Source organism: Dreissena polymorpha, chromosome 5 (assembly GCF_020536995.1).
Source record: "Dreissena polymorpha isolate Duluth1 chromosome 5, UMN_Dpol_1.0, whole genome shotgun sequence".
Lineage (NCBI taxonomy): Eukaryota > Metazoa > Mollusca > Bivalvia > Myida > Dreissenidae > Dreissena > Dreissena polymorpha.
The window spans coordinates 7,412,952-7,425,041 of NC_068359.1; the positions used below are offsets into that span (position 1 = coordinate 7,412,952).

Genomic DNA, 12,090 nt, shown 5'->3' on the forward strand with positions numbered 1-12,090 from the left:
CCCAGCATGCAAAGGGTTAATAAAGGATTCAGTTTGGGATCACTTTATTCTCCATTGTTTGATGTTCTAAATTTGTTGAGTTGAATTGACCGTTTGCAGAGATTCCCTTTAAAATCTATTAAGCAATTAAAAATACAAGGTCTTTATTATTTAAATGACCCAAATTGAAAATAAATTCCTATGCTTAATGTTTTTTATGGGTTTTGACGTATGTAGGTTTAGTTGTTAAAGACAATGTGTCTGCAAAAAACTGTGGATTTATTAAAATAATGTTGACATTTGATTCTTACACTTTGGCATAGTTGTTGGATGTCAAATTCCTGGCTTAATCATATTGGCCTAAAAGCTGAAACAATGTATTTTTTTAAAATTTGTGTGTTAAATTACGTTTGAACTCATGGCATTAAGCTGAACCATGAAAATCCATGAAAATTTGTGTCAAGTAAATATATGTGAACAACTCTCTGGGAGGATGAGTCTTAATGCATGAAGTGTTGCCCCACATTAGCCTGCGCAATATGCAGAGAGTCTTAATGCATGTGCATGAAGTGTGGACCCACATAAGCCTGTGCAATATGCAGAGGCTAATCAGGGACACACTTTCCATCTAAACTGGTTTAAAGTAAGATGACTACCCACACGCATTAGACCCTGTTTTCCTAGAGTGGTGATCATATATATTATCTCTTTTCCAATAATCTACAAACTTTTCTTAGGGTTTTGACCCAAGGAGGGTAGATTATATATCCCATAGCATGTTTTCAGTGATATAAGCTATAAACTTGTATTATCGCCAGACACAGAAGAGGTGTTGATGTCCAACACACTGGAAGTCAGTCTGCCCCTCAACACCTCAGAGATACAACTTCCTGTGAAAGAGGCACGATTTGACGAGGCTGAGCTATATTTAGAATACCTGGACATCAGCCAGGGGTCTGGATACCTGCCCGCCATGGACAGTGAGTAGTGGCAACTCACCTGTGCTGGTGTTTGCCTTCCTTCACTGTTTGAATTAGATTGCACAATCATCATGATATACATTATTTATTATTTTTTTTTATGAGTAGAATAAACACATTTTTGTTATTTCCATCACACACAAAAACTTCTGCTACATTCAAAGTATATATTTTTCTCAAATGACAGCATACAATTCCAATTGAAAGTTGTCAACAACACATTTTTCTAATTAAATAAATCACAACATTTAGTTCATTTCCCTATCCAGATTTATAAGTTGAACCAATTTCCAAGTCAATGTGATTCCCAATATTTATTTATTTTAAACACAGCAGTCATTGTGTTGGTTGGTCAACAAAAAATTTCAAATGTTTGTTCCTTATTTGTCTGCTACCAGTGTAACTGGGTGGGACAATAGGTTTACATCTGGTCTGTGCATGTGTCTGTCTCTCAGTATCTCCATGTGTCAGTCAAAATATGGATCCTGCAATCATTCAAAAAGTTGTTAAGCTAGGTTGATGGATATTGGTATGTGTATAGAGGCCCAAATGGGGAATATTCATATTGTTTCAGTTTTGTTTGTCAGAAAAAAATGTGGTTGCTTTGTAAAGGGAAAGAATTGAAAACTAAAAATCAGGATGCTTTTATACCTCAAAAAGTATCCAAGCAAGGCTGCTGAAACTTGGTAATATGAATAGTGGGCCATATTATATTTAAATATGCACTTTTTCAGAACAATAATTTGGTTGGTATGTTTATGGATGCAATGAGTACATAAGTTTGGTTGATTCAGTTTGTTGATAGAGGGCCATATGGGGAATATGCTTATCATTTATGTTTTTTTGTCAGACAAAAAATGTGGTTTCTATGGTTACAGAAGTGAGTGAAAGCAAAAATCTGCATCATGTGACAACATAAATGGTACTTAGATTTGGTTGATGAAACTGGGAATGTGGATACAGAGCCATACGGTCAATTTTCTATTTTATATAATTTTTTGTCAGACCAATATTGAGATTTGCTATGGTTACATAAATAAGTGATTCATCTGCATTGGTCCGTTAATTAAAGGTTTTTGAGCACTGTTTGTAAAACTTATGGAGCTCCTGTTCTCATTCCAACAACAGCAACTAGGTAGGGGCCTGCTATTGGGTCTGTTACAAAGCTCTTGTTTTCAATTGATTAAATTGAAACTTCACCATGAAGTGTAGACATCTTTTTCATTCCAAGTGTTCAACACATTTTTAGTTATTTAACCTTAAATATAGCTGACAAAAGTACCGGTTTTTATGTCCCCCATCCACTATAGTGGGGGACATATTGTTTTTGCCCTGTCTGTTGGTGTGTTTGTTTGCCACAACTTTAACATTTTGCTATAACTTTTGCAATATTGAAGATAGCAACTTCATATTTGGCTTGCATGTGTATCTCATGGAGCTGCACATTTTGAATGGTGAAAGGTCAAGGTCAAAGTCATCCTGCAAGGTCAAAGGTCAAATTTATAGCTTCAAAGTGGCGCAGAAGGGGACATAGTGTTTCTGACAAACACATATCTTGTTTTGACAAAGTTCTTGTTGTTTTTGTGCTTGTTCTCTACATATGATTGTTATTATATGATAATACAACGAGGTTTGAAATATGAAAAATAATGTCACATTGTTTAAACTAGATTTGTTTATATTACCAGTTCACCACATGAAATTTACAGACATACATTCCCATAAACATACTAAAGAACTTTAAGTCTTAAATGCAGTGTACCGTAATAGCTCTATGTTTTCGGACACTCTAAGTTTTCGGACACCCCCTTTTTAAGCAAAAATAATTATTTTTCGTGACTCTTTATTTTCGGACACACGAGTTTTCGTCCATAATTAATGTCTCTAAGTTTTCGGACAGTGAATTTTACACCGATATTTTACCAAATTTCGGTCCTGTTTTCGATATCTAATGACACTTCGATCATGGGGTTTTACAACCAGATTAACATCATAAAACATGGATGGTGCATGCCTGAAGGCAACGGACCATTACATATGCGTTATTGGGTAAATAACCTTGTAAACCGGTATTAAACAATGGTTTCGCCCGATAGCATAAGCGTTATGACAATAACCAGGGGTAGTGCCAATTAACAGTTCCAATATCTACCGCAATGGTACTACCCCATCTCAGTAATATAACTGCGACAAATACTAAACGCTTCGAAGTGTGATGCACCCTATTGCAAGTTTTACGAACAATGGAAGGTGTTAGACAACAAATTCTGAAATGAACAAACAAAGAATTCATAGTTTGCTTTTGTATTGCGTTAATTACAGGTTCATACTAGCGTGTATTGGTACATCACATGCTCATCTTTGAACTCGTTTGTCAAAGTACAAACTTGTAGTAACTTTCTGTCACATAAATGAAGCATTTAAAATAATTTAAAATGCAGTGCAAACATATATAACTTTAATTTATACTTTGCGGCATGGTATTTTACAAGCGCGTGCTATTACTGGTAGTCGTTGATACAATTGATGCTATTTTCGGACACTTCAATTTTGGACTCTAAGTTTTCGGACAACTGTATTTTGTGAATATTTTTTGTATCTAAGTTTTCGGACATGAAAAGAAATAATTATTTTTACGTGTCCGAAAACATAGAGTAATTACGGTACAACTATTTTATTGAGTATGCTTTACAAAAACAACACCTGAAACTGAAATAAACTTATTTGGTATTTTCCTTTAAGCAAAAACCCTGCTCTGTTTACTTTGTGACAGCATCCAGCAGGCTCAATGAATCTCGTATCTCACACATACTAAACGAGACCCAGCACTCTCAGTCTTCACTGCATATTCACGCCCCAAAACACCGCAAATGCACTCCTTCGCCTGATGAGTACTCCCACAGATCACGTCAATCACTGAAAACTCCGCCTGTTGTGTGGGAGTCTTCTGCTAAGGGAAGGCAAACTCCACCCAGTCAGGGGCAAGGTAGATCACTCCTGCTTGCCAAGGAGTCCCGCCCTCCCCCTGTCATGTATGATGCATCTGGTTTAGGTAATTGGTAAAATGAGTGGAAAAAACATTAACATTCTCACAACTTTTCATATTGATTGAAGACTCTTGATTTTCTTGAGTTTTATAATAATCATGCTTAGCAATAAAATAACACTCTCCTAACACTATTGTTCATATTGCAGAATTGTGGTTGCTTAAATTTCTTGCTGTGTGTAATTGTAGAATTGTCTTTGAAAATCAATAAATAACATTTTACCTTTTTTTTGTCATTAATGCTTATTCTCTACTAATTCTTCTTCTGTTTATTATAATATTGGCCTGAACGCTTAAGGCATGATGAAAAGTATAAAAACTTATGTTTTATTGTTAGCAACCATTCAAAGACTTCAGAATTCGTCCTTTTTGTCAGCGTAAGTGATTGTGTTACGTGAGAAACTGTGTTCCTCCCAGCTCTAAATAAAGCCTGCTTTTCTTCATTCGGTTCCTTATCCTAACTACTTAAATCATTTGTTGAGGATGATGTGAAGCATGACTTTGCAGGGATGGCTGATCAGGCTGATGGTGTGGTAATTCTCGCACAGCTTGAGGTTGCCTTGTTTGGTAGGGGGATGACCAGAGACTGGGTCAACTCCTTGGGCAACTTCTTCTCCGCCTAGATATTTTGGCATAGTGCAGTAATTGTTGCAGTTGTTGCCTTTCCTTTGTGCCTAATCAGCTCAGAAGGGACAGTCTGGAAGATGTTCCTGCACACTGCCTCCTCCAACTCTGTCTGAATTATGGACAGACTTTCGTCATCTGCTTTTGGTGAAGTATTGTTCTCAAGGTGATTGGAGTCTGGTTGAAGTGGGAAGTTACAGAGGTTGCCACATTATTCAGTCCACCTGTTAACGATGGCGGCACTCTCTGAGGTTCCCATCAGCATCTGCTATAACACTGGCCTTAGGCTGACTGATCTTCATTAGGTGCTGAGGGTGCTGTAGGCCTGTGGCCTGTGGTCAACTTTTTGTTGAATAAATGTTGATAAATTGCTCCTAAATCCACTCCTCCTTGGTCTCTCTCATCTTGTTTCTCAACTCCCTGTTCGCTTTTTGATTTTCTGTCCTAGAATCCAGGCTGGTGTACTCAGATCTCTTCTTTTGTCAGAGGTGCATGATCTTGGTCCTGACCCATGGCTTGTTCATCCTTTTTTCTACCTAAAGAACTTCTTTGGCAGATGACAGTAGGACATCCTTGATGTTATTGGTTATGGTGTTGATGTCATTGTTTAGGATGTTCCGGGCTGCAAACTTATCTGTGCTTGAAATGCCTCTGTTATCTCTGGATCTTTTAGTTTCTTCAAGCTAAATCTAACACGAGGAGCTTGGTGATGTACTTGTTCTTTTACTTAAACAAATGGTTATGAGCACGCACTAAGTGATGGTCACTGCAGATGTCTGCCCCAGGAACATTGTTATCTTTGTATTGTTGATGCTGTACTTGAACCGTTGGGTGCCAGTATGAAATTGATCTTGTTGTGTAATTGCCCTTTTTGGAGCATGCCAAGTCCCTGTTCTGGACAGTTTGTATGGGGTAAAATTTTGACCAGGGTAAGTCGGTGGCTTCTGGCAAACTCAAGAAGTCTCTGTTGTTGGTCTCTCATAAGCTTAATCTACCTACTGTCCCAGACCAGTCTTGATAGGCCTCTGGTCCAACCTTGGTATTCCGGTCACCTTGGACAATCAGGATGTCTTTCCACTGGACCTTAAGTATGATGGGCTCTAGTTCTTCATATAACTGTGCAATATCCTTGTCTTTGTAGTTAGATGTTGGTTTATAGACATGGAGGATGGTGATGTTGTGAGGCGTGTATGTGCTATTTTGGAATCGTAGTTAACAGCTCTGTTTCCGCTGGGCCTGCTGTTGATATAATCTCATTCACCTTAAAACAATACTACCAGGGGTTGGTTTCTTGTTTTTGAGCAACAATTAAGTCAGCTTTAAATCATTATTGCTTCAGATAAATATTATTTATTAATTTAATGAACAGTTTTTTATTATTGACTTTCACTAATAGCTAATGTTAGTTTCAATCTTCAATTTGTTTATTGTCTGTCATTTGCAAAGCTTATTCAAACTTAATCATGTTTATACATCATGTTTTGCTCAAATGTGTGACCTTTGTGAATTGCTTTACATTTGTGCTTTGAAATAGACAGAATTACATTATATTTAGTTTATGACTTACCATGTTTAATGTGAATATTTATTTATTTATTGTGTTGAGATTTTTTATTCTTTAAGTTATTTGGGGACTATGTAACACTACATTTACACTTTTATTTCAAATTTCCATATAAAGTTGAACTTTGTTTCCTAAAAGTTGGTGGGAGTTCACAAACTTCTAGACCACTGAAAAATATCTTATTTTGTGTTGTTTATGTTTTATTATTTTAAGCACATGTTTTTCACAATTCTATCATTTTAAGAAATCTTATTACAATAAAATCTTACCTAAGAAAATCAAGCCATCATAAATGCGGATTTTTTCAATACATTATAAATAATGTCTTCCAATTTTTATCTTACGCAAATTAAAAAAAAAAAGTATTTTTTTTAGCGTATGCAAGGCTATTATTTTTGTAAAGCCCATAGTGTATGAAAATAATGCTCTAATGAAATTTGGGATTTCAACTTCAAGTAAAGTATAGTTTCAATTATTGTGTTATTAAAATCCATAGTAATGATGACAATTGCACTTTAATAAGACATTATTTCCCTTGTTCAGATGAGCAAAGACAGAGGGCACCACCAGAGCAGTCACTGGAGCAGCAGAGATACAAAGGTAACAACCAATCAGAATGCTCTTGTCTGCTGCTTGGTGAAATGATAACCAAACATGTTCTGAGACTGACCTAGAACAAAGGATTTTTCAAAAGCTTCTTTAATGTTGGCCTTTTCCATTGTAGTATATCATTCTTTATGAAAGCACTCGGTACAGTCCAAACCATGCACTAGGTACAGTCCAAACCATGCACTAGGTACAATCCAAACCATTTTGTGTCTGCCAAAACTTTATTTTGTTACTATACTGGCTCCATCTTGGAATTTCGTGGATATAATTTGTCATTTTCTTAATGTAGTACTACATTGTGTTAATATGAATAATACAATTAAGAAATCTGGAAAATTATATTTTCAAAGATATTGGCTGATGTTGTAGAATGAATAATTAATGAGATACCCTAATATTAGTAGTGTGGCAAATATTGAATAGACATATGAGTTTCCATAGCCTCTGTGTTTAAACAGAGTTCATATAAATAGAGTGATGAACCTGTGAAAGATTGTTTTACATTAAAGTTTGAACAAATAGTGACTGATTTGTGAATAAAAGGGTTTTTATTTTGGCTACTTGTGAAGAACAAAGTCATACAAATTATAAATACTTGTTTTATATAGTATTAGCTATTAATAATTTGATAAATAATACATTACATACATATATAGAAAATAGCCAGAGCATACTTATTTTAAAGACTTACTTAGTGTAAGAAATGTGTGAAGAAATTTGGGAGGTAGGAATCAAATATATAATTGAAATCTAAAGATGAAGTCTACACTGAAACATATCAAGTTTTAAATAAATAAGAACACATATTAATTTTTTCTCGTAGAATCAAGTAGTGGTGGGAAATCTAGGAAACAGTCAGATTCAGTGTCATACAAATATGGAGGTCAAAGGTCAAGGTCACTTGGAGAGGAGGGAAGTGAGGATGGTAACCAAGGTAGAAGTTCCTTGGAAACACATGTGCCAAAGAATTTGCAGGGAGAGAAAAACTCATTGATGATTGCTGAAGGCAAGATGGCCACTCTCAAAGGCCTAAACCTGCAAGAGCAGAAACAGAATAGGGCTTTGACCTTTTAAAACTGTGTGTCAAATCATTTTAAAATTCCTAAAACAGGAGAAAATTCTTCGAATTGCAATTGGAGGTCAGTTCTTAAAGGGTAAACAACCAATCAAAGTCAACTTGAAGCGCTTAAAGAGTTACATCAAAACAACAAATGCATTTTCTGAGGCTCTCTCACAGAAGCGGGATATAGAATTAAAGGCACCTGATACTGTCAGAGATAGCAAATTGAAACAGACCAGGGTGAGCAATGCACAGAATATCATCTCAAACATAAGGCAAATGAAAGATCTGCCAGTTAGGAGGGGCGGGTTTATAAAGCAGCCACCGCCACCCTCAGAGCCATTTGAAGCAGCAGAGAAGGCGTTCCTCTGTCTATCCCACCTCTGGATATGATTCTGAAATTGACCTGACGCCTGAAGGAAACCACCAGGAATACAGTCCTTGGGGCCCGCCGGCCAGATGGAACCCTGGAAGGGAGTCCAAAAATCTTTATGAACCCAGCGATGATTATAGGCAGTCTCATTACTATGGTTACAATATGGGTTGGACCCCTCGTGGCTTTGACCCAAGAGATGAAAATTTTAGGAATGTGGAAACTGATCGATCTTGTTATGCAGAGGATATTCAGAGGGAAAGAAATAGACACGGAATATTTTCTAGGGCGAGAGTTCCAGAATATGATTATGATGAGTACGAAGAAGCTGAGTATGAGATGACGCCACATGGAAAAAAGTACATGCTTGTGCCCAAGGGTTTGCCTTGGCAGAATCAATGGCATCAAAGATCATCAGATGATTATCAAAGAAGACCCATCAGTCCGAATGAAGATCGCTATCTGCAACTGTATGATAACCACTGTGGAAGGTCCACCTAAGTACAGAGGGTTGAACAGAAAAGATTATAGGTATCATAGAAGGCCACAGGACAGAAAAGAGACAAGAAATACAGATGATCAAGCACAGAATGGTGAAGCCATACCATAGCATAAAGAATGCTAGCAGAAAAAGGAGTAAAAGTGACGAACGCAAAAGCCGCAATACAATGTACAGCCCATCAGGAAGAAACAATGATGATGATATTCCTGAGGAATTTCGACGGCCAAAGAGAAATAAGAAAGGGGCTGGGAGCACAAGATAAGGATAACACGGCTCTGAGAGGGGGAAATAAAAACCCTCGTGAAGAAATGGCCAAACTGCAATCCATTGCTGTGTACGCTGCTGCAATGGGTGGAGTAAATGACAGTGCAGGTTTGTGATCGAATGTTGTCATGGAGATCGCGGTATCACTACACACATGCATGGAACTACTTTTGTATGCACTATATATAAAAAGTGGTGATGTGTTGAGGCATGTGTATATTATTATGTACATTATATCACAATTTATGTTTCAGGTGGTATATGTTACTAATTTGATATGTTTATTTTTATTATATCCAATATTTTGTTACAGGTTTTTTGTTTTCTAACAAGTTTTTTTCTGTTTGCATGTTTAGTGTATGTTTTATTTAATTATTTATACAGCGGATTTAAACGTGGCCAAGTGCATTCTAGAAGAATAAACTTCATTGGATACGCAAAGGGTACCAACTGCACATGTTTTCATCACTGCCCTGAAGTTGTCTGTAAAATTATGTTCTTGCCTTTTGTCTGTAAAATTATTCAAAATTATGTGATGTCCATTGTTCAGTACAACTCAGTCTTTTGTAATATTTTGTTAAAGCAGGTTGTCTTTAAATGAAAAAATAACAAAGTCCAACAAAGTATGAATTAAAAAACAACACAAATTTAATGATTATAAAATGACAAACTGGGACATACATCATAGTTATTACAGACAAGATGGCAGGACAAGTTTTTCACTGTCCCCTATATTTCTTATGATATGACCCTTTCTGATATATAACGTGCTGGTGATTTGGAAGTTGTAAATTTACCTGGTTAATGCTTTTGCTTTAAATATTCTTTTCAAAATTATTAGTTTTATTTATTTATTAGGTACTCAATAATGTTTGCAGTTGTTTTACTGGATAATTATGTATTATTTTGTTAAGCGGATATTGGACAAATGAGAAAAAAAATGTATCTATTAACATGTATTACTACTTTTTCCTCAGTTTTATAAAACGGATTGTAACATGTTAAATGGCTTTTAGTTTATCTTTTATTTAACAAATATTCCAGGTGATTTTATTTTTCAAAATGCTGAATGCTTATGTGGTTTTGTCACATAAAGATCTAGTAATTTACACAAAAACCAGAGATGATTTATCATGCATATATTGTGGTATCATGGTGCTGTAATAAGTGATAGATTTATCATGTATGCATTGTGGTAGCTTTTTAAAAACAAATGATAGATTTTTCATTTATGGTTTTGGTATACTTTTGCTGTGATTAATGATAGATTTATCATTTATGGATTTTATAATCATTTTGCTGAGATAAATGATACATTTATCATAAATGCATTCATTTCGATATCACTTTGCTGCAATATTTGATAGATTGATTGTACATTCTTTGTGGTATCACTGTAATAATTTTGAATAAAGTGTGTCATGGAGAAACCAGCATGAATGCATCTATATAGTGTCATACCGAATCAGAGGAGCCTGTCTAATCCAAGACCTCATTTATATGTGTACTGTAGATTTATATTTAAGAGACTTCCTTGAAACAAAAAATAACACTAAAGCAAAAGAATGTTTGCAAGTCAGCTGCACGTACTGATCTGATATGGCACTTTACTTAGTTGCATAAAGCCGATTGTTTTTTCTTACGGCATGCCACATTTTCAATCTGAATTGAAAATATGTTTTACACATATGCATACATTTAAAATCTATTCAGTCTAAAAAAACTGGTATTTCTTGTATAAATTATTTCAATCAAATAAAACATGTTTGCTCCTTATGTGACATTTATACCAAAGTGACCTTGTGTGTAACTGTCTATGGTGGTAACATTTTCACCTTTAAGACTAGTTCCCCACGTAAGGTTGATTGCAAACTGTCCTTTACACACTATTCTGGCACGCACATCCCATTGGTGATTCTAACTGTTGCAGGACATCCCATTCTAATAACATCCACTGAAGATGGTAAGTCATGTAACCCACACCCACTAACAAGTGCTGTAAGAAAGGAAGTCCTTTACCCCACCCACTAACAAATGGCTGTCAGAAGGTAGACCACTCTGGTCAAGTCTGGGCCTGAAATCACCTACCCATTCTTAGGTGTACCAAAGGACATAAGAAATTTTTTAGTTAAAGCGGTATGTTTGAAGAAAACTGTTCATTAATTTTCAGACTTTCTTTTTATCTGTCTCTATTCTTTATTGGAAAGAATGGATTGGTGGTTTAACTCCCAGGGACTAACATTTTGTAGTTGAGAAAACAATGTTGCTTTATTGTTTTTTACAGGATTTCCAAAATTGTTGAATGAATTTGTCCTGAAGTATTAATAATGAACATCCTCATCAAATATTATATTAATAAAAAAATCATTTTTTGATGCACACTTTGTAAAATTACAAATACAGTTAACAGTTTTTATAGTGAAGTTTTAAATGTGTATTTGTCATGGCTGACTTATCATTTCATTTTCATAAGAAATGTGTAATTGAAAGTGTTTATAGAGAAGATTAAACATATTTTTTTTATTTTACATGAAAATGGCTCTTGCATACTATGTCACTAAAGGAAAGTCGAGAAATATCAGTAGTAAAGAATGGAGGTTGTCAGTTTTACATAGTCTTGAATTCCTCGATATAGAACGAAGCCTGTTGTTTCATTTTATAAGTCATACAAGTAAACAAAATGCATTTCTTTTTAAATAAGAAGAAATGCATAATTTTTCCTTTTTTCTTTCATGTATGTTTATTTTTATGCGACCACAGAGTGGGGGGTAATTAAGCATTGCACTTGTAGGTCTGTTTGCCCATATGTACATGCAAACATACCAAAGCTAGTGTGTTTTGAACTCCAGTTGAATGACCTTGTGTTGATGATTTGAAAAAAAGGGTATCATGCTTTGATAATAATGGCAGAATTATGACCCTTTGTCTGTTTTACCAATATAGAAATAAAATGGTGTGAAGATTGTGTTTTCAACTCCTCATTAAAATACAGGGTGGATCTTTGCTCGAACCTTAACAAGGAGAGTGTGGGCTGAGTTGATATGTTTTCCCTACGACAAATGTATATTCACCTGAGTTTTCAAAATAAT

The 12,090-nt window shown here is 35.4% G+C and overlaps 1 protein-coding gene across 1 annotated transcript in view; it reads left to right on the plus strand.

Annotated features, from left to right (window-relative positions):
• Positions 1-12,090, plus strand: part of LOC127831684 (uncharacterized) — a 126,025-nt gene that overhangs the window by 22,719 nt on the left and 91,216 nt on the right. The window contains 2 exon segments of the mRNA XM_052356705.1: positions 798-959; positions 3,733-4,011. Coding sequence (XP_052212665.1) covers positions 798-959; positions 3,733-4,011 — 441 coding nt within the window.